Source organism: Oncorhynchus mykiss, chromosome 14, assembly GCF_013265735.2.
Source record: "Oncorhynchus mykiss isolate Arlee chromosome 14, USDA_OmykA_1.1, whole genome shotgun sequence".
Lineage (NCBI taxonomy): Eukaryota > Metazoa > Chordata > Actinopteri > Salmoniformes > Salmonidae > Oncorhynchus > Oncorhynchus mykiss.
Window position 1 is genome coordinate 16138727 of NC_048578.1, and position 27483 is coordinate 16166209.

Below are 27483 nucleotides of genomic sequence, written 5' to 3' on the forward strand. Positions count from 1 at the left end.
AAGTCAAAATGAGGCTCAGTAGTGTGTGTGGCCTCCACGTGCCTGTATGACCTCCCTACAACGCCTGGGCATGCTCCTGATGAGGTGGCGGATGGTCTCCTGAGGGATCTCCTCCCAGACCTGGACTAAAGCATCCGCCAACTCCTGGACAGTCTGTGGTGCAACGTGGCGTTGGTGGATGGAGCGAGACATGGTGTCCCAGATATGCTCAATTGGATTCAGGTCTGGGGAACGGGCGGGCCAGTCCATGGCATCAATGCCTTCCTCTTGCAGGAACTGCAGACACACTCCAGCCACGAGGTATAGCATTGTCTTGCATTAGGAGGAACCCAGGGCCAACCGCACTTGCATATGGTCTCACAAGGGGTCTGAGGATCTCATCTCGGTACCTAATGGCAGTCAGGCTACCTCTGGCGAGCACATGGAGGGCTGTGCGCCCCCCCAAAGAAATGCCACCCCACACCATGACTGACCCACCGCCAAACCGGTCATGCTGGAGGATGTTGCAGGCAGCAGAACATTCTCCACGGCGTCTCCAGACTGTCACGTCTGTCACGTGCTCAGTGTGAACCTGCTTTCATCTGTGAAGAGCATAGGGCGCCAGTGGCAAATTTGCCAATCTTGGTGTTCTCTGGCAAATGCCAAACGTCCTGCACGGTGTTGGGCTGAAAGCACAACCCCCACCTCTGGACGTCGGGCCCTCATACCACCCTCATGGAGTCTGTTTCTGACCGTTTGAGCAGACACATGCACATTTGTGGCCTGCTGGAGGTCATTTTGCAGGGCTCTGGCAGTGCTCCTCCTGCTCCTCCTTGCACAAAGGCGGAGGTAGCGGTCCTGCTGCTGGGTTGTTGCCCTCCTACGGCCTCCTCCACGTCTCCTGATGTACTGGCTTGTTTCCTGGTAGCGCCTCCATGCTCTGGACACTACACTGACAGACACAGCAAACCTTCTTGCCACAGCTCGCATTGATATGTCATCCTGGATGAGCTGTACTACCTGAGCCACTTGTGTGGGTTGTAGACTCCATCTCATGCTACCACTAGAGTGAAAGCACCGCCAGCATTCAAAAGTGACCAAAACATCAGCCAGGAAGCATAGGAACTGAGAAGTGGTCTGTGGTCCCCACCTGCAGAACCACTCCTTTATTGGGGGTGTCTTGCTAATTGCCTATAATTTCCACCTGTTGTCTATTCCATTTGCACAACAGCATGTGAAATTTATTGTCAATCAGTGTTGCTTCCTAAGTTGACAGTTTGATTTCACAGAAGTCTGATTGACTTGGAGTTACACTGTGTTGTTTAAGTGTTCCCTTTATTTTTTTGAGCAGTGTATATCACACAATATGTTAGAAATGTGTAAGTGCTTAAGATCCAGTTCTCTCTAACTTTGTTCCAACCAACTAAACCATTTAGAAAGGGTAATGCAAAATTGGAAGAGCATATGGGAGTTCTGCGTATGGGAGTTATGCGTATGGGAGTTCTGCTCAAGTCTGACAGGTTGTATAGAACAGATAGTTATCCGTACCAGGTCGCCATGCAAAGATATAGAGGACAAAAACATAGTACTGAGGCCCATCTGACCTAGTGGGGGAGGGGCAGTAGACCAGTTTTAAGACCCTGGGGAGTCTGCTCCATTTTCCCCCAACCCTGACCTCCTGTCACTGTGAGCGAAACAAGCTGCTGTAAATGGCTGCCTGATTAAATATGAATGTTGTCCTCTACAGAGGCTGCTGGCACAGAATGAGGCCAAGGCACACAGCACAGACCAGGCCGTGTGTGAAATAGGCTTCTGCTAAAATAAAGCAGATCTGTGTCACTAATGGCAGATTTTCATGATGGCAGAATCTGAGCTTTGTAGGGCCAGCGGATGACTGGGGTTGTGGAAGGGCAGAGAAGTGTCTCTCACCACCACAAGTCACTTTGGACTATGAGATGGAACTGATGGGTTATCAGTTGGCTACGGACGTGATGGAATAGTCCCTGACGCAGCCTGAATGTGTCCTATACGGACTGTGACACATGGGTTACAGAGCTGACCAGTTCACTATTGAATGTGGTGAAGTGGTCCCGGAGTTGACCAGCGTCAGTGTTGACTGAGATGGAGTTGACAGAGGCCTGGCCCATGTCCTAGGGACTGGTAAAATAGGTGACAGCGCTGACCTTTTAATGCTGGCACTGGTATTTCAATCAATTGAACAACAGCGCTTCCGTTTTGATTGAGCTGGACAATGGTGATATTGTTGGTCTATGAAGGAAATGGCCCTCCAGCTGAGCAATAATGTTTAATTAAACTAATGACCTTCATAGCATAACAGTCCATAGCAGCCGCAACATGTTAGAGATGCAGTGAATGCTGAACATGAATTTCTGATACACAGTAGAAGTGATGGCTCAATTGGTTGGAGCATGTTGCTCATAACTCCAGAGTTACAGCTTTGGTTCCCACATGGGTCCACAAATAGTGAATTTATGCGTTCGCTGTAATAACCATATAAAAGGTTGTATAGATAAGGGAAGGGCAGCCAAACATACTGGCTTAGAATGCTTCGTATTGTATCCCGGCAGTATCAGGTATAATGTAGTTAGCTCTCGACTGCAGCTTGTTACGCAAGCAGTCCTTTTCGGCTGTCGATGGTTATGGCAAGAGCTCGACATTGTGTTACAGCAGGGGAAGAGCTATCACAGGGTTGTCGCTGTTTCTCCCAAACCCTCCTTCCACTCAGTCATAAGGGCTCTTACGTCCAAAGCCATCAAGCATGTGCGAGGTTAACATAATTTACTGTCCAGAGGGACGTTGTGGCCTGAAACTGGTTGGTTATTTGTGACCAGTGACACTGTAGCCTGTTGTCATATCCGTCATCACTGTAACAGGCTGTATTATCTATCAAGAGCCTTGGCCCCTTAGTGCCTACCTTCTCCCCCCTATCCTTCTGCTCCCCAATATCCAAGCTCGACATTCGGCTCAGTGAGGTCAATCACTCCCGGCGGACTTCCTCCAGATGGGAGGTTTCAATTTCTGCAGCACACTCCAAGGCCCATGGTTTATTCATGAACAGAGACCTGTCTGACCTTGGCGAGGGCTCAGAGGAGAGGAGGGGCCGGACGGAGAGGACCAACCCGCTCTCCCCTCCTCCAAGCCCCGTCAGCCCTGACACTCGTCTTCACTGGAGACATTCTAAGAACCTCCGTTACACATCACTAGCATTTCACTTTTTCAGTCAGATTTCTACCATTTATGGCATGTATCAATGTAAGAAATTAATCTGGTGTTACTATAGGAGGATTTAGAAAGGATTTGAATCGTTCGTCTTCGTTTAGTCGTTCTGGTTACACACATTGACTACCAACCACATATTCTGGAATATTTGAATAATGAACCCAAGCAGTTTGTATTTAACATTCACAAGAGTGCAAGATCCCTCGATCAATAAATCAATCCTCTCCTTTGACACGTATGGCTGCAGCCAGCTCGTCTCCAATCACCTAAAAAGACAGCGTTTAAGCAGACACTTCTGTCCATCCATCCATACACTCATCCATCACCTTTGACAACCTCATTTGGAGCTCTTTTTGAGGTGAGAGGCAAAAATAAAGAAGAAAGCCTAATACGATAATAAATGTCCTTGTGTCAGATCCTAAAGGGCCACCATTCCTGGAAGGACTTGATTAGCGAGAGAAACATGGCAGAAGCCATATTACTAATGGTGAACCTTCCACCAACCATTGGTCCGGAAGAGAAGAGCCAAGAAAGGACAGCGTGAATGGGTATTGGGAGGACTGTCTTGGTTTGTACAGGCAGAAATGTATTTATCATCTCTTCCCAACATTAGTTAGACAAGGCTGGATTATGGACCAAGATCAACTAGACTGGATATTCTCAAATTCTGGAAAGGCTCAATCCCATATCTCTAGACAGCATGGACAAATGGCAATACATGGTTGAGAAAGTTACTAAGTTTGTGGACAGGGGGTGACATGGACAAGAAATAGTGCAGGCAGGTTTACCTTGTCCCCTTTCTTCACTGTCCTGGTTGTCAGCTTCCCTATGGCTTTCTTAGCTGCATCTCCAAGTCGACGCTGGCAGAGAGAGAGAAGGGATGAAGGGAGGGAGGGAGAGCAGGGGGAGGGAGGGAGATAATATTAAGGTGAATCTGGAGAGCAAATGTAGCCTGAGGGTTGAATTAACAATAGGAACGCAATATAACTTAGTCTGCAAAAAATACTCCTCTCAAACTAATTTCCCCAAACTCCATAGTGTAGCAGTAATTCAACATCCTTTTTGCTTTAAACATTTCAAACTATTGGGGAATTTGTGCAAAACAGTGCAGAAACATTGACTTCCTGTCCAGTCAAAGACATGATTGTTAAGGCGAGTTGTACTTTAAAAATTGATGAATAATTATATTATATTTGAATTCCCCGGCCTGTGAATTTTAGAACGTAATGTAGCTCACTCAAACCATCCCCAGATGGTGTCAGAGAAAATATGGGATCATATACGGTCTCCCCAAACTCCCAGTGTCCTCTGCTACCTTCCACCAGTAGGTTGCTAGGGATGTTGCTAGGGGGCAGGACATGTGACAGTCCTTCTGCCTGCTCAGGTCAGAGCCTCTTCATTCTCTCTCCAAGTGGACAAGAGAGATGGAGGGCATGGACAGTGAGGGATGTTACTGAAACTTGTGCTTTTACTATTGGTTAATGTTGCTAGTTGCTATGTTATACAGTCTTTTGCTTATGCCACCATCTCCTTATACAGAACATCTTGTTATTGTTCTATTACGCAATTCTCATGCTACGTTTATTATGTACAATATATTCATTCATATCTCTTCTCTGTACAGAACCACATCTATCTCATATGTCCTCTGGAAATAAAGTTCCCTATTTGTGTGTAAAGTCTCTGTGAGGTCGCCCAATTCTTCTGACCAGGAGAGGGAACAGTGAATCACAGACCAGCCCAACTGGAGAGCCGCTCTCTTTCAGGAGTTGATCTTTGGTCATTTCAACCAAGGGCAGACTAAGGTGCCAACGAGCAAGGCTTCAATACATTGGGACAATGTCAAAGGACCTAGAGCCAGAATCATAAGCATTTTGCCCTAATGCAGCATTTTACACTAATAACAGGAAAATGTTCAATGAAAAGGTCACAAAGGGCACACGACACAAACCATTCTGTCATCTTTAAGGCATGGTTCTTCCCGTCTGGGAAAATAAGTGGCACAATCTTTGCAGAGATGCCAAAGACGTCTGGGTGAAGCTCTCCCTATGTAGCCACAGTGTGGAGAGAGCAGGGTCTAACTGTAGCTATGTAGTCACAGTGTGGAGAGAGCAGGGTCTAACTGTAGCTATGTAGTCACAGTGTGGAAAGAGCACAGGATCTAACTGTAGCTATGTAGTCACAGTGTGGAGAGAGCACAGGGTCTAACTGTAGCTATGTAGTCACAGTGTGGAGAGAGAACAGGGTCTAACTGTAGCTATGTAGTCACAGTGTGGAAAGAGCACAGGATCTAACTGTAGCTATGTAGTCACAGTGTGGAGAGAGCACAGGGTCTAACTGTAGCTATGTAGTCACAGTGTGGAGAGAGAACAGGGTCTAACTGTAGCTATGTAGTCACAGTGTGGAAAGAGCAGGGTCTGTTGTTGAAGGAAAAGCACTTGTTCATTGTCTTTCCACTGATGAAACAGGCTGGTGATTTGGTGATTTAGCAACAGTAGTGTAGACACAGTGAGAAAGATTGGGAGAGAGAGACAGCGATAGTGTTTATATTTGTCAGGGTTGTACAGAGCAACCAGTTTACTCGCATAGGCGCCTAAATATTTTGCTGTGCGACCGGGAATTTTTATGTAGGGATACCAGTGCGCATAGAAAAATGAACTATTCTAGTTTCATTATCTCAAATGTTTTTCATTGTGCTCCTAATCTTTTTGGTGTGCCTAAATTGTTCAACTTAAAACGCACGCACGAACCTAAAAGGTCAGCGTGGAGACCTGTATGTGTGCGTGTAGTTGGAAAAGAGACAAAGGCTAGTGATGAAAATGAGTCTAGCAACTTGCTAAAGCCAGCCTGATGTGTTGATACAATATAACATTGTCCGTATGGATGGCTGTATAGTAACATCTCACAGGAGAGCCCCACCGTTGCCGTGGAAATCACCAGGACGGGATGTTCCCACAGAACCCTGGGGACACCGTCAGAGGTGTGAAGACTGATGAAAAGGATGTTACTGTTCATAAAGAGTTATGAATGTTATATCTCACTAGGAACACACTGGTTGTGGCAATGTTTCCACATTTCAATGACATTACACTGAACATAAATATAAAACGCAGTATGTAAAGTGTTGGTTGGTCCCATGAGCTGAAATAAAAGATAACAGAAATGTTCCAAATGCACAAAAATATTATTTCTCTCAAATTTTGTGCACAAATGTGTGTCCATCCATGTTAGTGAGCATTAGTGTGAGCATCTTTGCCAAGATAATCCATCCACCTGACAGGTGTGGCATATTAAGAAGCTGATTAAAACGGCATGATCATTACACACCCTGTGCTGGGGATAATAAAAGGCCATTAAAATATGCAGTTTTGTCACACAACGCCACAGATCTTAAGTTGAGGGAGCGTGCAATTGGCATGCTGACTGCAGGAACATCCACCAGAGCTGTTGCCAGATAATTGAATGTTCATTTCTCTACCATAAGCCGCTTCCAACAGTGTTTTAGAGAATTTGGCAGAACGTCCAACTGGAGACACAACCGCAGACCAAATGTAACCACGCCAGCCCAGGACCTCCACATCCGACTTCTTCACCTGTGGAATCGTCTGAGACCAGTCACCTGGACAAATGATGAAACTGTGCACAAACTGTCAGAAAACGTCTCGGAGAAGCTCATCTGCGTGCTGGTCGTCCTCACCAGGGTCTTGACTGGACTGCAGTTCAGCACCGTAACCGCCTTCAGTGGGAAAATGCTCACCTTCAATGGGCACTGGCACGCTGGAGAAGTGTGCTCTTCACAGATGAATCCCAGTTTCAACTGTACTATGCAGATAGCAGACGTTGTGAACAGAGTGCCCCATGTGGCAGTGGGGTTATGGTAAGGGCAGGCATAAGCTACGGACAACGAACACAATTGCATTTTGGGGAATGCAATTTGAATGCACAGAGATACTGTGAAGAGATCCTGAGGTCCATTGTCATGCCATTCATACTCCACCATCACCTCATGTTTCAGCATGATAATGCACAGTCCCATGTCGCACTGTTCCTGGAAGCTGAAAATGTCCCAGTTTTTCCATGGCCTGCATACTCACCACACATTGAGCATATTTACGACAGTGTGTTCTAGTTCCCGCCAATATCCAGTAACTTCGCACAGCCATGGAAGAGGAGTGGGACAACATTCCACAGGCCACAATCAACAGCCTGATTAAATATGATGCGAAGGAGATATGTCGTGCTGCATGAGGCAAAATGTGGTCACTCCAGATACTGATAGGTTTTCAGATACTAGCCAAGCTTTTTTTTTTTTTAATTTAAGGTGACCAACAGATGCAGATTTGTATTCCCAGTCAGGTGAAATCCATAGATTAGGGCTTAATGAATTTATTTCAATTGACTGATGTCCTTATATGAACTGTAACTCAGTAAAATCTTTGAAATAGTTTCATGTTGCGTTCATATAATTGATGTCTGTGCCCAGTGGGGTCTTACTGCATTGTATGTTTTCTGGTTGATGTATTTTGAAGTGACTGGATTGAAATTGAATGTTGGGTTGAATGATCAGGCATGTCTGGTCATCATTCCCATTGAGTTGATTAGTTTAAAAACTGGATTTGTTGTTCCTGCCTTTTGTTTTCACAAGCAAAGTGCACAGACATTTTTATTCAGGTTGGTGGTGCATTCCTGCTTGACTTCGCTCAAGCTCCTGTGTGTATCACACAATTTTTTCTTTTAGACATTATTCTGAACTGACAACATGTGTAACCACGTTAAATCTTATTTAGGTGATGGTCATTTACTCAATTTGGAACTGTAATCTACCTCAATTGGGCCGACCAACAAGTGCTCCCACACATTGGCTAACCGGGCTATCTGCATTGTGTCCCACCACCCGCCAACCCCTCTTTTATGCTACTGTTACTCTCTGTTCATCATAAATGCAGAGTCACTTTAACCATATTTACAGTACATGTACATACTACCTCAATCAGTGTCTGTATGTAGCCTTGCTACTTTTATAGCCTCGCTACTGTATATAGCCTGCCTTTTACTGTGGTTTTATTTCTTTACTTACCTATTGTTCACCTAATACCTTTTTTGCAATATTGGTTAGAGCAAACAAGAAACTCGAACAATGCAGACATGAAACTGAAACAATAACGCCTAGGGAAGGATCCAAAAGGGAGTGACATATATAGGGAAGGTCATCAGGGAGGTGATGGAGTCCAGGGGAGTCTGATGACACGCAGGTGCGCGTAACGGTGGTGACAGGTGTGCGCCATAATGAGCAGCCTGGTGACCTAGAGGCCGGAGAGGGAGCACATGTGACAGTAATGCATTTCATGTAATTGTTTAAGTGTCAGTTATTTAGTGACTAATAAATCCTATTAGTTGAATTGAGTAAATGCATTCCTTGCTTTACAGAGTAATTCGAAGATTGAATATGCGTTCATAATTTAGTAGGTATTTTGATAGTTAGTTATACTACACATATTTTATTTATTTATTTAACCTTTATTTAACCAGGTAGGCAAGTTGAGAACAAGTTCTCATTTACAATTGCGACCTGGCCAAGATAAAGCAAAGCAGTTCGACAGATACAACAACACAGAGTTATACATGGAGTAAAACAAACATACAGTCAATAATAAAGTATAAACAAGTCTATATACAATGTGAGCAAATGAGGTGAGAAGGGAGGTAAAGGCAAAAAAAGGCCTTGGTGGCAAGGTAAATACAATATAGCAAGTAAAACACTGGAATGGTAGTTTTGCAATGGAAGAATGTGCAAAGTAGAAATAAAAATAATGGGGTGCAAAGGAGCAAAATAAATAAATAAATTAAATACAGTTGGGAAAGAGGTAGTTGATAGGGCTAAATTATATGTGGGCTATGTACAGGTGCAGTAATCTGTGAGCTGCTCTGACAGTTGGTGCTTAAAGCTAGTGAGGGAGATAAGTGTTTCCAGTTTCAGAGATTTTTGTAGTTCGTTCCAGTCATTGGCAGCAGAGAACTGGAAAGAGAGGCGGCCAAAGAAAGAATTGGTTTTGGGGGTGACTAGAGAGATATACCTGCTGGAGCGTGTGCTACAGGTGGGAGATGCTATGGTGACCAGCGAGCTGAGATAAGGGGGGACTTTACCTAGCAGGGTCTTGTAGATGACATGGAGCCAGTGGGTTTGGCGACGAGTATGAAGCGAGGGCCAGCCAACGAGAGCGTACAGGTCGCAATGGTGGGTAGTGTATGGGGCTTTGGTGACAAAACGGATTGCACTGTGATATACTGCATCCAGTTTGTTGAGTAGGGTATTGGAGGCTATTTTGTAAATTACATCGCCAAAGTCGAGGATTGGTAGGATGGTCAGTTTTACAAGGGTATGTTTGGCAGCATGAGTGAAGGATGCTTTGTTGCGAAATAGGAAGCCAATTCTAGATTTAACTTTGGATTGGAGATGTTTGATATGGGTCTGGAAGGAGAGTTTACAGTCTAACCAGACACCTAAGTATTTGTAGTTGTCCACGTATTCTAAGTCAGAGCCGTCCAGAGTAGTGATGTTGGACAGGCGGGTAGGTGCAGGTAGTGATCGGTTGAAGAGCATGCATTTAGTTTTACTTGTATTTAAGAGCAGTTGGAGGCCACGGAAGGAGAGTTGTATGGCATTGAAGCTTGCCTGGAGGGTTGTTAACACAGTGTCCAAAGAAGGGCCGGAAGTATACAGAATGGTGTCGTCTGCGTAGAGGTGGATCAGAGACTCACCAGCAGCAAGAGCGACCTCATTGATGTATACAGAGAAGAGAGTCGGTCCAAGAATTGAACCCTGTGGCACCCCCATAGAGACTGCCAGAGGTCCGGACAACAGACCCTCAGATTTGACACACTGAACTCTATCAGAGAAGTAGTTGGTGAACCAGGCGAGGCAATCATTTGAGAAACCAAGGCTGTTGAGTCTGCCGATGAGGATGTGGTGATTGACAGAGTCGAAAGCCTTGGCCAGATCAATGAATACGGCTGCACAGTAATGTTTCTTATCGATGGCGGTTAAGATATCGTTTAGGACCTTGAGCGTGGCTGAGGTGCACCCATGACCAGCTCTGAAACCAGATTGCATAGCAGAGAAGGTATGGTGAGATTCAAAATGGTCGGTAATCTGTTTGTTGACTTGGCTTTCGAAGACCTTAGAAAGGCATGGTAGGATAGATATAGGTCTGTAGCAGTTTGGGTCAAGAGTGTCCCCCCCTTTGAAGAGGGGGATGACCGCAGCTGCTTTCCAATCTTTGGGAATCTCAGACGACACGAAAGAGAGGTTGAACAGGCTAGTAATAGGGGTGGCAACAATTTCGGCAGATAATTTTAGAAAGAAAGGGTCCAGATTGTCTAGCCCGGCTGATTTGTAGGGGTCCAGATTTTGCAGCTCTTTCAGAACATCAGCTGAATGGATTTGGGAGAAGGAGAAATGGGGAAGGCTTGGGCGAGTTGCTGTTGGGGGTGCAGTGCTGTTGACAGGGGTAGGAGTAGCCAGGTGGAAAGCATGGCCAGCAGTAGAAAAATGCTTATTGAAATTTTCAATTATGGTGGATTTATCAGTGGTGACAGTGTTTCCTATCTTCAGTGCAGTGGGCAGCTGGGAGGAGGTGTTCTTATTCTCCATGGACTTTACAGTGTCCCAGAACTTTTTTGAGTTAGTGTTGCAAGAAGCAAATTTCTGCTTGAAAAAGCTAGCCTTGGCTTTTCTAACTGCCTGTGTATAATGTTTCTAGCTTCCCTGAACAGCTGCATATCACGGGGGCTGTTCGATGCTAATGCAGAACGCCATAGGACGTTTTTGTGTTGATTAAGGGCAGTCAGGTCTGGGGAGAACCAAGGGCTATATCTGTTCCTGGTTCTAAATTTCTTGAATGGGGCATGTTTATTTAAGATGGTTAGGAAGGCATTTTTAAAAAATATCCAGGCATCCTCTACTGACGGGATGAGGTCAATATCCTTCCAGGATACCCCGGCCAGGTCGATTAGAAAGGCCTGCTCGCTGAAGTGTTTCAGGGAGCGTTTTACAGTGATGAGAGGAGGTCGTTTGACCGCTGACCCATTACGGATGCAGGCAATGAGGCAGTGATCGCTGAGATCTTGGTTGAAGACAGCAGAGGTGTATTTAGAGGGGAAGTTGGTTAGGATGATATCTATGAGGGTGCCCGTGTTTAAGGCTTTGGGGAGGTACCTGGTAGGTTCATTGATAATTTGTGTGAGATTGAGGGCATCAAGTTTAGATTGTAGGATGGCTGGGGTGTTAAGCATGTTCCAGTTTAGGTCGCCTAGCAGCACGAGCTCTGAAGATAGATGGGGGGCAATCAGTTCACATATGGTGTCCAGAGCACAGCTGGGGGCAGAGGGTGGTCTATAGCAGGCGGCAACGGTGAGAGACTTGTTTTTAGAAAGGTGGATTTTTAAAAGTAGAAGTTCAAATTGTTTGGGTACAGACCTGGATAGTAGGACAGAACTCTGCAGGCTATCTTTGCAGTAAATTGCAACACCGCCCCCTTTGGCAGTTCTATCTTGTCTGAAAATGTTGTAGTTTGGAATTAAAATGTCTGAATTTTTGGTGGTCTTCCTAAGCCAGGATTCAGACACAGCTAGAACATCCGGGTTGGCAGAGTGTGCTAAAGCAGTGAATAGAACAAACTTAGGGAGGAGGCTTCTAATGTTAACATGCATGAAACCAAGGCTATTACGGTTACAGAAGTCGTCAAAAGAGAGCGCCTGGGGAATAGGAGTGGAGCTAGGCACTGCAGGGCCTGGATTCACCTCTACATCGCCAGAGGAACATAGGAGGAGTAGAATAAGGGTGCGACTAAAAGCAATAAGAATTGGTCGTCTAGAACGTCTGGAACAGAGAGTAAAAGGAGGTTTCTGGGGGCGATAAAATAGCATCAAGGTATAATGTACAGACAAAGGTAAGGTAGGATGTGAATACAGTGGAGGTAAACCTAGGTATTGAGTGATGAAGAGAGAGATATTGTCTCTAGAAACATCATTGAAACCAGGAGATGTCATTGCATGTGTGGGTGGTGGAACTAATAGGTTGGATAAGGTATAGTGAGCAGGACTAGAGGCTCTACAGTGAAATAAGCCAATAAACACTAACCAGAACAGCAATGGACAAGACATATTGACATTAAGGAGAGGCATGCTTAGTCGAGTGATCAAAAGGGTCCAGTGAGTGGAGAGGTTGGTTTAGGGTCACGGCGATTTAGACAGCTAGCCAAGCCAACCGGTAGCAAGCTAGCATAGGATGGAGTCTGTTGTTAGCCACCTCTTGCGTTCGGTCAGTAGATTAGTGGGGTTCCGTGTGGTAGAGGGGATTAATCCAAATCACACAACAAAAATAAGAACAATAGATATAGTTATAGAGGCCCGAGAAGAAAACATAATAATTCAAATAAATAAATTGTCCGATTGTCTATTCAGATAGCAACCGGAAAGACAGCTAACGGTTAGCGGGCCGCAGATGGGCGTTCCGGTAACGTCGCGACAGAGGAGCCAGCCGGATCTCCTTCAGGTAGATAACGTCGGCAGTCCGGTTGTGAAGGCCCGGTGGGGCTCCGCGTAGGCAGTGAAACGGGTCCGGATAGGTGACTGCAGCCCAGGAGTGAATGATGGAACTCAGGCGTGATTGACGGAGCTGGCTAGCACCGGAACAATCGATGTTTGCTCCGGAATCGACGAAAGCCGACTGTCACACGGATAGCAGCTAGCTAGCTGTGAGATCCGGGTATGAATGTCCAGAGAGCAGTTGAAATCCAGGGACATGGAGAGAAAAATTGGTCCGGTATGTTCCGTTCCGAGCCGCGCTGCGCCGTACAAAACTGGCGATAGATTTTCGATAGATTTTCGAACTAAAGGACAGCCGATGACCACAAACCGTGGTTAGCTTCTGATTAGCTTCTGGGCTAGCTCCTGGCTAGCTTCTGGCTAGTTTCTGGCCAGCCTCCTGGAGTTTCTGGCTAGCTTCCTGAAGGATTGCAGATCTGAGGTAAATAGTACTTTTTTATAAATATAAATTGGTGAGGCTGGTTGCAGGAGAGTGTTTAGAAGATGAGTTGATGGAAAATAAAAATAAAATGTATGTGAAAAAAGTTGTAAATATATATATATACAGGACACGACAAGACGAGGACAAAAGACGTCTGAACTGCTATGCGATCTTGGATGACAGGATGGATGATATCATATGCTTGGGTACCACCTTGATATCCCTGATCTACTTGACTCAATAAACTAATGCTAGAACATTGGTCGCCAGGATTAGCTATTTGTATCTAGCCTCTTTCGTAACAGCTAAATGGGGATCCTAATAAAATACCAAATACCAATAATTGCAAGAAAGAGTTGGTGATGTAATGATGCACTATCTTGCTAGATCCTCCAGAGACAGACAGGGCGTGTTGCATTTATTCATATAATAATGGAGTCAGATTGATGACTGTAGTTAATTATTATTTAGTATAATTTCTACACATCTACATGCTTGTGTGTGTGTGAGAGAGAGACTCCCCCTATGATTAGAGGTAGTAGGTCTGGTCAGTCCCATTCACTACTACTAGGGATCCGTGTGTAGATTAGAGTGAACTTCTTTATAACTCACCTGATTAGTGGCTCTTCACTCATTAACACTGACCCCACTGATTTATACTGTGCCATAATGTGAAAGAATATACCTTGGGATCGCAAGAGAGGTGTGAGCTTTGGAAACACGCAGAAGCTGTTGACTGGGCAGTTGAGTGTGTTTGTTGGGTTACACTATCAACGTTCGTCACCTCTCGCCTCCTCAGAGAGCGAATGATAACTACAGTGTCATAGTGACCAGAGAATGCAATGACAAACATGGTGAGGGGTTGTTTCTGACAGATGACTTGAGAGAGAGGAGTCCCTCACTGGCAGATGCTACATTAGGAAACAATCTTAAAAAAATGTCTCCTTGTTTGGAATTCTTTCCTTTTCCACAGAAAGGACTGTGGGGCTAAAGGAAATGAGACTAAGATAATTGAGACAGGGCCACACTAACCTCTACTATCTTGGCTTAGATTGTCACAGTTCAGGTACTAAAGGTAGCGTCTTAGCACTAGACCAACAAAGGGTTGAGTGTGTATTTCAAAGATGCCGGACGCTCAGGAAGCAGCGTTTTACCACAACGATCCTCCATTAAGGATTCATAAGCGATTTATAGCATCAAAATTGCATGGCTGCTTCCTCTTGCTGGCTTCCCCACCCAACAGGAGAGCAAGCAAGTGGGAGCATAGGGCGGTCAACATGAGCCAGACTACAAACATCTGGAGGGCATGAAAGAGAGGACAACTGGCACTTGACCTGCTCTTCACTTCCTTTACCTGATATGAGTCATCCAATTCGTCTGAAAACTGAAAATCAGTGTGTCAAAGAGACATTGAGAGCATATGCCTCAACTAAAAGCACCAAGCTTGGCAAAATGAGTCACCACTACTTCGCTCTAATGTAAAAAAAACATTTTTTTACATAAATCCATCTCTTTTTTTTATTTTTTTATTTTTAGCCTTGGTGTTAATATCAGGACCTCTGCCCTCCTACCCCAAAAAAAATCTAAAACAATGTGATATTATTACCTGACTGCAATACAACCATTCAAATGTGGTAAAGGGTTTTGAGCTACATGTGTGGATCTCAATTTTACAAAAAATTTGACCCTTAGTAAATAAACACCAAATAAATACCAGACAATAATAGAAAGAGTAACCATTAGCAAACATACTCTATATCCTACCTGGCTGCGGTCACGTGCGTTCGTAAAGCGGATCTTCTGGATGAAGTAGAAGATGAGCCAGGCAGAGGAGATGATCATGAGTACGATGAAGGAGATGGAGACGAAGACCAGGGAGCCACGGTTGATGTTCTTGGCCTGGCCGTGTTGGCCCACCACCACACTCACCAGCACCGTCAGGTTCCTCTCCAGCAGACCCAGGATCTCCTTGCCGTAAGACTCGGTGATCATCACTGCCACCGTGTCGCCAGTACCTAAAAGAGTAGAGGGGAGTCAATAGTAGCTAGGTTTTAGTGGTAATCCAACCAGAACTTTTCTTTGTGACACATCAAGCCAATGAAAAACCATGGCCAGTCAGTTCCAATCCATTGAGGTAGTCAGTCAGTCAGTTAGCATTCACTTATTCATGTTCCCTCCACTATATGTATCTGCCAGCTTTTACACGTCAGATGCATAACACAATAATTGCATAGGCAATTTCTCTTCACTCACATTGACAGGATCCACAGCGCCAAGTCATTAACAAAATCTACAGATCTAGGAACAGTTCCCAGCTCTGGCAAAGTGCAACCAATCTCTTTAGCCACTATGAAAAGACTCAGAGCCAGTCAATAGACTCTCATTCCTAATTTATTAAACACAGGGTTCTAAACACCTGCTCAGCCAAAACAACTGTGTAGTGACGGAGGATTGAATGTCCCATGGACTGAGGAAATACATGTAGAGACTGGAGAAATGTATGTGTGAATATATTCATCATGTGAATAACATACCCTATGTGAACAAATCTGAACGATGATGTCCCTGGTCCAGGTCTATACACAGCAACAAAGTGGATGTGGTATACATGCAGAGCAATTCATTCACTGACAATGATCGCAATGACTAGCAGAGAGCATTAGATAGTGGAAAAATATGAATAGTTTATTTTAAAACTATACTGAGCAGTGGTAGAGCCACATGTGATCATCATCATCTTCATTTTAGTGAAATCCAGACAGCTGACTGCTACAGGCCAGGGGGAGTCATGTTACTGCTGGAGACGACTCCTCCCTGTCCCCCCGGGCTCTTTACCACAGCTTGCCTTGCCACTAATAGCAGCTGAAAGTGCACTTTGTGTGTCTGTGTGCGTGTACGCGTGTCTACTGTACATCAGTGTTTGTGTGTGTATGCCGGTGTGTGTCTGCGTGTGTGTGTGTGTTTAGACCAATAAAGTGATGTTTCAGAAGCAGCGGAGAGAGTGATGACCACCAGAGGAGTGCGGGGCAGTTTACCTTGCCCCATTATTGACGAATGGCCGACAGCACACTGATGTCACACACACACCAGGGACATTTGTCTCAATCCTCATGCGAGTAAGACCACCAGCACCACGGCTGCTCTGTGCTAAAAAAACGTTGCGCCTCCAACATTAAAACAACATTGTGATGAAAGAAGTAACAAGACATTCCCTGACAGCTCAATCATCTCCTTTTTAAATCACCAAACGCCCTTGAAAGTTTGACTTTGAATTATCAATAAACCATGGCTGCTTCTTATGAGATGGGAATTCCTCCAATACTTTTTTTTCTTGTAATTCAGAAGGCTGGGTATAATGACTCCCTGTCGTAGAGGCTGAAAGGCAACAGTTAAGTCATTACGCTATTGATCTCTACCTCTCTCCATCTCTATACCTTTCCCTCCCTCTCTCCTCTGTGGAAGCCCTCTCTTAAAGGTGCCCTTTAACCAAAAGCCGCCTGGCTCCTGACTCAGCTTTTTTGGGGAGCACGGGTGCCACAGGAGATGTGGCGATTGAGGCCACCTTTGCACTGTGCTACCTGACAAAGAGGAGGAGGAAGAGGAGAGAGGGAGGAAGGGATATGTTCACATTGGCTAAGGGGTTGGTTTTGTTTTGGTCATTCGGATTTGAAATCCCAAGGTTTGCGTGCACTTAAAAGGGATAGTTCACTCCACAATTACAGGGATAGTTCACTCCACAAGTACAGTTTTTCAGATGGTATCAATAGGGCTGTGACTAAAATGTAATAACCGTGTAACTGACGGTTATGGATGAAGACCATCATGAAAATAAAATAACCATCAAAACCGTTTAATTACCTTTAATGTCATGTAGATAAGCGATCTGTTAGACGGGGGGGTGGCTATGGCACTTCAGTACAAATATTGTTTGATGTGTGGACATTCTTTGACACAATGTACGTTTTCTTTGTTTGCTAGTAAACAAATAAATAAATAGGTATTTTATTTAAAAAGGTTGGATGTTCTGCATTCATTAAATATTCAACAGCAGTCGACAAGGTTGTACTGGCACTGAGGCCTACAATGCTCTAATGTTGTGTCAAATGGACAATGTGCCAATCCTCTTCAACCTGGCATGGTATAATTTGATACGGAAACTTTTCTTCATTTCTAGATGAATCAACGCTGATCAGGCCATGTCCTGACCGATATGGTGCACTAGGCGAGACCCCATTTTCTTTGTTGTCCTCCTATCCCCGCAATGTAGAATAATAGCTTAGGCTTCACAATGTCGGCCCATAATGTACTTATATGAATGCCCATGTTGTCACGTTCTGACCTTAGTTCTGTTGTTATGTCTTTGTTTTAGTATGGTCAGGGCGTGAGTTGGTTGGGTTGTCTATGTTCCTTTTTCTATGATTTGGGATTTCTGTGTTTGGCCTGGTATGGTTCTCAATCAGAGGCAGCCGTCAATCATTGTCTCTCGTGCTTAGCTGGGCTTCTCAGTCCTCTTTTGTTAACATCCATTCAAGTGATAATAGTTCCTCACAGTATTTGGATAATCTTTCCAACACTCCCCAGGCTGATAAATAGGTTATGGACATGTTGTATTTGTTTCCATTTTAATGATCTTATCTTCATACTATAGCATAGCTGTCCCCTTCACACTTTCATTGTCAATTCATTTACACTGCCATTTTAGTCACTTAGCAGATGCTCTTATTCAGAGTGAATTACAGTTCGTGCATTCATCTTAAGAAAGCTAGGTGGGGACAACCACATATCACAGTCATATTAAGTACATTTTTCCTCAACGTGGTGAGAGGGCCAAGAGACCAGAGGTGGCAGAATGGAGTGTTTGGGTTGTTGTGTAGGGTTTGAGCATAGCCTGAAGGTAGGGAGAGTCAGTTGAACACCAGGCAGGCTGCAGTATTCTGGATACGTTGCAGGGGTTTGATAGAACAAGCAGGGAGCCCAGCCAACAGAGTTGCAGTAGTCCAGACAGGAGAGGACAAGTGCCTGGATTAGGACCTGTGCTGCTTCCTGTGTGAGGCAGGGTCGTACTCTAATGATGTTGTAGAACAGGAACCTGCAGGAGCGATTCTCTGCTTTGATGTTTTGCAAAGAACGTCAAGGTGTTGACCAGGGTCACACCAAGGTTCTATACACTCTGGGAGGGGGTCAACGTGGAGTTGTCAACCATGATGGAGAGGTCTTTCAGTGGGCAGGCCTTCCACGGGAGGAACAGCAGCTCAGTCTTAATTCATCATCTTATAGCTGTTAGCAGTTGATGTTATTCTTCAATAACACAGACCCCATAACAAATCATATATGTTATGCTGAGAGGTAGATGTTCCTTCTTTCCTGTCCTCAGTTCTCTCCACAGAACAAAGATAAATTGCATAATGTATAACCCCCAACCCTAGCCTGGGGTTGACCAATTAGAATTCCTTGCAGTAAAATTGGGCCAATGACCAAATAACAAGTATCCTGTTTCAGGCTTAATGTATAGACGATTCAGACCAATGATATCTTGTCACACGTAGCTATGAGTCCAAGACTGAAAGCCTTACACAGATTCTAAACAGATGTTGAACTGAAAAATAACTTTCCATTGATCGTTAATTCCCCTTTGACCTCTAGTCCTTTGCGTTGTGTATAATATTCTTACGTAGGCTTTCCTGAAAGTAGGCTACGGTAGGCATAGGTGTTTTTAATACATTTTAAGGAAGGAGAAATATTTGCTCGTGTCGGACATACACTGGTGGCTTTGATTGACGAGTGCTTTTACGGGGGTGTGTGTGTATGCGAGTTTGCTGATTGTCTCTATAGGCCTATATGTCCATTCAGAAAGTTTCCTAAAGCAGCCTGTCTGGATTCCATCTCTTTAATAAGATTCAAATGCTTCTGTTATGATTTAATCTTGTAAAAGGCCTGTTTAACCTACTATAAATATGAATTGCCCTCACTTCACCATCTAAACCAGGGAGGGGCAACTGGGGACCCGCATTTTGAAGGCCCTCTGATCAATTCCTTCCTGAGGAACTCAGTCAGGGTCTCAATTTACTGTTGAGAGTAGGAATAGTAGAATACACAAGGTGCAATTTCAACATTTGGTTGTGCATCAGTTTTTATCTAGTTAAGATAATCAATTAGCCCATGTCAGCTAACTTTTTTAAGATTAGTAAATTAGTTTAGCGGCCAAGTATTTAAACTTGTTATCGTGGTTGAATTACCGGCCAGGGGGCCCGCATTGATTTGTTAGTATCACTCCGATATAATTTTTAATTAATATTTTAATTAACTAGGCATACACTTGGCATTTGGGGTGGCAGGTAGCCTACCTGTTAGAGCGTTGGGCCAGTAACCGAAAGGTTGCTGGATCGAATCCCCGAGCTGACAAAGTAAAAATGTCATTCTACCCCTGAACAAGGCAGTTAACCCACTGTTCCCTGGTAGGCCATCATTGTAAATAATAATTTGTTCTTAACTGACTTGCCTAGTTAAATAAAAGGTAAAAATGAAAATAATAATTAAGAATAAATATTAAAACTGCAAACATTTTTCTCCACCTTATGGCAATATGTGTAACATTGCACAATTTTTATCTATATCCGATCTGCATCAACACAAAACGCGCACACTCTTGCCCTGGCCCTAACACACACACACGATCTGCACCACCTCTGCTTATCACAAAAGAAGTGCACCTGCCTTTATGATGCGCTCTATTAACTAGGGATCGATGGGAAAATCACGGCCAGTCAAAACAATGGGCCGTGCGCAGCGGGCCGCTACCATTAGATTTATGGGGCCACGCCAGTTCACCAAAGACCCAGCACTGGTTAGGCTAGGCCAGTTCACCATGGACCCAGCACTGGTTAGGCTAGGCCAGTTCACCATAGACCCAGCACTGGTTAGGCTAGGCCATTTCACCATAGACCCAGCACTGATTAGGCTAGGCCAGTTCACCATAGACCCAGCACTGGTTAGGCTAGGCCAGTTCACCATAGACCCAGCACTGGTTAGGCTAGGCCAGTTCACCATAGACCCAGCACTGGTTAGGCTAGGCCAGTTCACCATAGACCCAGCACTGGTTAGGCTAGGCCAGTTCACCATAGACCCAGCACTGGTTAGGCTAGGCCAGTTCACCATAGACCCAGCACTGATTAGGCTAGGCCATCACAGACCCAGCACAAGTGTGATACCATAACCCAGGGGCCAACCAGCCATGACGCAGCTTGACTTATTAACTCCAGTGACACATGCTAAAGGTCTGAATGTTAATATCTTTTAAAGTTAAGATGAACTAGTCTCATATCCTCCTACTCTGTAACCCTGAGCTAACAAGCTAACACAGAAAAAAGGAGCAATACTTTGGGTTGACCTTTGAGTTGCACTTAAATTGGATAAAAAGACTTCTGTGATTAAACTCAAACCGTTAATTTAAAAACAGAATGCAACTAAAGTGGTTCGCTTTCATCACAATTCAATAATTTGTCATTATCTACAGCTACTGATTACAGCTAAGTAATTAGATTGTAGTTGCCAAATGTAGTCGTGCAGTAAATACATGATGGTATAAGGGCAACAATGTTAAGTGTTGCTAAGTGTCTAAATTACTTTACACAGCGAGGAAGGATATATTAGGTAGCCTAGTGATTAGAGGTTTGGGCCAGTAACCGAAAAGTTGCTAGATCGAATCCCCAAGCTGACAAGGTAAAAATCTGTCGTTCTGCCACTGAACAAGGCAGTTAACCCACTGTTCCTAGGCCATCATTGTAAATAAGAATTTGTTTATAACTGACTTGCCTAGTTAAATAAAGGTTAAGTAAAAAAAATATATAAGTGTGTGTGTGCACTCTCTTCAGTGAGTGTGTGTTGCGTCTGAGAGGGCAGGGGCATAAGCCAACAGTCTTTTCTCTGATGACTCATGCAGTAGTCATCTGGTGTGTCTGTCCTGTCTGAGCGTCTACTGAGAGTAGAACTAGCAGGGGGAGCATTAACTAACCTTCACCTGTTTGTCACACAATGATAAAGCCAGGTCCTCAGCCTTGTGAATACCAGTCCCAGAGATGCTGACGCTCTGATAACATACGCACAAGCATGTAAGCACAGTTGCCTACAGGTAATTGGCTGATAACACAGCCAAAAACACAGTAAGACGCTGGGCTAGAATGAGACGGCAGGGACCACAAGAGCAGGCATAAACAAGATTCTCGCTCTCTCCCACAATGACTACCACCCTGTAGCACTCATATCTATAAATCGTGAAGCGCTTTGAGAGGCTGGTTATGGTACACATCAACTCCATCATCCCAGAGCCACTCCAATTTGCATACTGCCCAAAAAGATCCATAGACGACGCAATCTCAATTACACTCCACACTGCCCTTACCCGCCTAGAAAAGAGGTATACCTATGTGAGAATGCTTTTCACTGACTACAGCTCAGCGTTCAGCACAATTGTCCCCTCCAAGCTCATCACCAAGCTTAGGACCTTCTGCACCTGGATCATGGACATCCTGACGGGCAGACCGCAGGTGATGAGGGTAGGAATCCCCTCCGGGTAACATCTCCTCCGCCACGCTGACCCTCAACACGGGGGCCCCACAGGGGTGTGTGCTTAGTCTCCTCCTGTACTCCCTGTTCACCCAAAACTGTGTGGGCATGCTGACGACACGGTGGTAGGCCTGATCACCGGCGACAATGAGAGGGCCTACAGGGAGGAGGTCCAAGGAGCTGATTGTGGGACTACAGGAAACTGGAGGGCGAGCACTCCCCCATCCACATCAACGGGGCTGCAGTGAAGTAGGTCGAGATCTTCAAGTTCCTCAGTGTCCAAATCACTAAAGACTCAAAAATGGTCCACATACACACTCGCAGTCGTGAAGAAGGTGCGAAAGTGCCTCTTCCCCCTCAGGAGGTTGAAAAGGTTTGGCATGGGCCCTCAAATCCTCAAAAATGTCTACAGCTGTACAATTGAGAGCATCTCGACTGGCTAATTCATTGCTTGGTTTAGTTAAAAGCACCGCGCTCGATCGCATGATGCTACAGAGGGTGATGCGGACAGCTCCGTACATTACTGGGGCTGAGCTCCCTGCCATCCAGGACCTCTATATCAGTGTGAAAGGAAGGCCCGGAAAATCATTAAAGAATCCAGCCACCCAAGCTATAGACTGTTCTCTGTGCTTCCCGACAACAAACGTTACATTAAGTCTGACACCAACAGGCTCTTGAACAGCTTTTATCCAAGCAATAAGACCACTAAATAGCTAACAAAATGGCTACACAGACAGCGTTGACACTTGTATTTTATTTTGCACTCTCAGGGAACTACACACTCATGCAAACTGTCACTCCAACATACACACTAACACTCAATTCATAATTTGCTTACACAAAAATAATATGCACATACAGAACCAGTCAAAAGTTTAGACACACCTACTCATTCAATGGTTTATCTATTGTAGAATAACAGTGAAGACATCAAAACTATACAATCACTTATGGAATCATGTAGCAACCAAAAAAGTATATATTTTAGATTCTTCAAAGTAGCCACCCCTTTGCCATGCTGATTGCCAAGAGTGTGTAAAGCTTCCTCTCAACCAGCTTCACCTGGAATGCTTTTCCAACAGTCTAGAAGGAGTTCCCACATAAGACAAGCAATTGTTTGATGCTTTTCCTTCACTCTGCATTCCAACTCCTCCCAAACCATCTCAAATTTGGTTGAGGTCAGGTGATTGTGGAGGCCAGGTCATCTGATGCAGCACTCCATCACTCTCCTTCTTGGTCAGATAGCCTTTACAGAAATACAGCCTGGGAGGTGTGTTTGGGGTAATTGTCCTGTTTAAAAACAAATTCTAGTCACACTAAGCACAAACCAGATGGGATGGCGTATCGCTGCAGAATGCTGTGGTAGCCATGTTGGTTAACTTCTTATGGCTGCAGGGGCAGTGTTGAGTAGCTTGGATGAAACGGTGCCCATTGTAAACGGCCCGCTCCTCAGTCTCAGCTGCTAATATATGTATATTATTATTAGTATTGGATAGAAAACACTAACGTTTCCAAAACTGTCAAAATATTGTCTGTGAGTATAAAATAACTGATATTGCAGGCGAAACCCTGAGGAATATCAAACCAGGAAGTGGCTTCTATTTTGAAAACTCCATGTTCCATAGCCTCCCTTTGCTGCATTTAAAGGGATTTCAACCAGATTCCTTTTCCTATCGCTTCCTCAAGGTGTCAACAGTCTTCAAACATAGTTTCAGGCTTTTATTTTGAAAAATGAGCCAGAACAATAACGTCGCATCAAGTGTTCGCATGAGTTGTTCGCATGAGTTTTGCTCGCGCAACAGAGTTTGGGTAGACATTGCCGTTCCCTCTCCTACTGAACAAGACCATTACGGTTGATATATTATCGATTATATATATTTTAAAAACAACCTGAGGATTGATTATAAAAACGTTTGACATGTTTCTGTGAATTTGTCTGCGTTGTCGTGACCGCTCTTTCCTGTGGATTTCTAAACATAACGCGCCAAACAAACGGAGGTATTTTGGATATAAAAATAATCTATGGAACAAAAGGAACTTTTATTGTGTAACTGGGAGTTTCGTGAGTGAAAACATCCGAAGATCAAAGGTAAACGATTAATTTGATTGCTTTTCTGATTTACGTGTCCGAGCTACTTGATGCTAAGTGTACTTAATGTTTTGTCAAGCGATCAATAAACTTACAAACGTTTGTATTGCTTTCGCTGTAAAGCATAATTTCAAAATCTGACATGACAGGTGGATTAACAAAAGGCTAAGCTGTGCTTTCCTATATTGCACTTGTGCTTTCATTAATATAAATCTTTTTTTGTAATATTGTATGAATGTGGCACTATGCTATTCAGCGGTTGTTGATGATAATTATCCTGTTAACGGGATTGCAGCCATAACAAGTAAAGTATGCCTTGAATTCTAAATAAATCATAGACCGTGTCACCAGCAAAGAACCCCCACACCATCACACCTCCTCCATGCTAAACAGTGGGAACCACACATGCTGAGATCATCCGTTCACCTACTCTGCATCTCACAAAGACACGGCGGATGGGATCAAAAATCTCTAAATTTGGACTCATCAGACCAAAAAGGACAGAGTCCCACTGGTCTAATGTCCATTGCTCCTGTTTCTTGGCCCAAGCAAGTCTCTTCTTATTATTTGTGTCCTTTAGTAGTGGTTTCTTTGCAGCAATTCGACCATGAAGGCCCGATTCACAGTCGCCTCTGAACAGTTGATGTTGAGATGTGTCTGTTACTCGAACTCTGAAGCATTTATTTGGGCTGCAATTTCTGAGGCTGGTAACTCTAATGAACTTATCCTCTGCAGCAGAGCTAACTGGGTATTCCTTTCCTGTGACGGTCCTCATTAGAGCCAGTGTTATCATAGTGCTTGATGGTTTTTCAAAGTTCTTGAAATGTTCAGCATTGGCTGACCGTCATGTCTTAAAGTAATGATGGACTGTAGTTTCTCTTTGCTTATTTGAGCTGTTCTTGCCATAATATGGACTTGGTCTTCTACCAAATAGGGCTATCTTCTGTATACCACCCTACCTTGACACAACACAATTGATTGGCTCAAACGCATTAATGAAAGAAATTCCAAAATATCAAGGCACACCTATTAATTTAAATGCATTCCAGGGGATTACAACATGAAACTGGTTGAGAGAATGCCAAGAGTGTGCAAAGCTCTTATCAAGGCAAAGGGTGGGTACAATGAAGAATATCAAAAATTGTCACATGTGCTCCCTCTCCAGTTTCTAGCTCACCAGGCTGCTCGTTATGGCGCACACCTGTCACAATCGTTACACGCACCTGCGTCTCATCAGACTCCATTACTTCCATGATTATCTGACACACCACACACACACACACAGTTAAAGTAGGAAGTTTACAAAAACAGATTGGAGTCATTAAAACTAGTTTTTCAGCCACAACACACATTTCTTGTTAACAAACTATAGTTTTGGCAAGTCGGTTAGGACATCTACTTTGGGACAAGTATTTTTCCAACAATTGTTTACAGACAGTGAATTATAGGTGAAATAATCTATCACAATTCCAGTGGGTCAGAAGTTTACATACACTAAGTTGACTGTGCCTTTTAACAGCTTGGGAAATGCTGTCATGGCTTTAGAAGCTTATGATAGGATAATTGACATCATTTGAGTCAATTGGAGGTGTACCTGTGGACGTATTTCAAGGCCTACCTTTAAACTCAGTGCCTCTTTGCTTGACATCATGGGAAAATCAAAAGAAATCAGCCAAGACCTCAGAAAAAAAATGTAGACCTCCATATATCTGGCTCATCCTTGGGAACAACTTCCAAACGCCTGAAGGCGTCACTACTGGACACCCTGGTTCGAATCCAGCAAAATACCTTGTGAAGATGCTGGAGGAAACGGGTACAAAAGTATCTATATCCACAGTAAAAACGAGTTTGATATCGACATAACCTGAAAGGCCGCTCAGCAAGGAAGAAGCCACTGCTCCAAACCCGCCATAAAAAAAGCCAGACTACGGTTTGCAACTGCACATGGCGACAAAGATCGTACTTTTTTGAGGAATGTCCTCTGGTCTGATGAAACAAAAGGCTTGCAACCCGAAGAACACCATCCTTGCCGTGAAGCACGGGGGTGGCAGCATCATGTTGTGGGGGTGCTTTGCTGCAGGAGGAACTGGTGCACTTCACGAAATAGATGGCAACATGAGGGAGGAAAAGTATGTGAATATATTGAACCAACATCTCAAGACATCAGTCAGGAAGTTAAAGCTTGGTCGCAAATGGGTCTTCCAAATGGACAATGACCCCAAACATACTTCTAAAGTTTTGACAAAATTGCTTAAGGACAACACAGTCAAGGTATCGGAGTGGCCATCACAAAGCCTTGACATCAATCCTATAGAAAATGTGTGGGCAGAACTTTAAAAAAAGCATGTGTGAGCAAGGAGGCCTACAAACCTGCCTCAGTTACACCAGCTCTGTCAGGAGGAATGGGCCAAAATTCACCCAACTTATTGTGGGAAGCTTGTGGAAGGCTACCTGAAAGACAATGCTAATAAATACTAATTGAGTGTATGTAAACTTCTGACCCACTGGGGATGTGATGAAAGAAATAAAAGCTGAAAGAAAATCACTTACTATTATTCTGACATTTCACATTCTTAAAATGAAGTGGTGATCCTAACTGACCTAAGACATGGATTTTTACTAGGATTAAATGTCAGGAATTGTGAATAACTGAGTGTAAATGTATTTGGCTAAGGTGTATGTAAACTTCTGACTTCAACTGTATTTCACTTCCTTCGGTTCCTTCCCCAGGTGTCATTGTTTCTGTTCCAGTTTCACGTCTGTGTGTTGTTCGGGTTTCTTGTTTTGTATTATGTTTTCATTTATTTATTAAATGATTCACTCCCTGAACTTGCTTTCCGACTCCCAGCGCACGCACACGTTACAAATATAAAAATTTGTTGAACACTTTTTGGTTACTACATGATTCCATGTGTTATTTCATAGTTTGGATGTCTTCACTACTATTCTACAATGTAGAACATAATAAAAACTAAAACCTTGGAATGATTAAGTGTCCAAACTTTTGACTGTTGCTCTACATTTATACTGACGTTACACACACACAATCATCATATGCGCTGCTGCTACTCTGTTCATCACATATCCTTATGCCTAGTCACCTTTCCCTAAACATATCTACTTCTGTTACTCCAGTATCCCTGCACATTGTAAATATGGTACTGAGACTGACTAACCCTGGATATAGCTTACCTACTTCTGTTACTCCAGTATCCCTGCACATTGTAAATATGGTACTGAGACTGACTGACCCTGGATATAGCTTACCTACTTCTGTTACTCCAGTATCCCTGCACATTGTAAATATGGTACTGAGACTGACTGACCCTGGATATAGCTTACCTACTTCTGTTACTCCAGTATCCCTGCACATTGTAAATATGGTACTGAGACTGACTGACCCTGGATATAGCTTACCTACTTCTGTTACTCCAGTATCCCTGCACATTGTAAATATGGTACTGAGACTGACTGACCCTGGATATAGCTTACCTACTTCTGTTACTCCAGTATCCCTGCACATTGTAAATATGGTACTGAGACTGACTGACCCTGGATATAGCTTACCTACTTCTGTTACTCCAGT

General features: G+C 44.0%; 1 protein-coding gene across 5 annotated transcripts in view; it reads right to left on the reverse strand.

The window, feature by feature from the left end:
* The window catches only part of LOC110488913 (E3 ubiquitin-protein ligase RNF130), a 72764-nt gene that overhangs the window by 18858 nt on the left and 26423 nt on the right, over positions 1-27483 (reverse strand). For 3 of the 5 annotated variants that reach the window (XM_021561376.2, XM_021561375.2, XM_021561374.2), the window contains 2 exons: positions 14999-15261; positions 4008-4079 (listed from right to left, as the gene is read on the reverse strand). In XM_021561376.2, coding sequence (XP_021417051.1) covers positions 4008-4079; positions 14999-15261 — 335 coding nt within the window. The remainder of the gene's footprint in view (positions 1-4007; positions 4080-14998; positions 15262-27483) is intronic. The other 2 variants (XM_021561378.2, XM_021561377.2) reach the window with 1 other exon arrangement.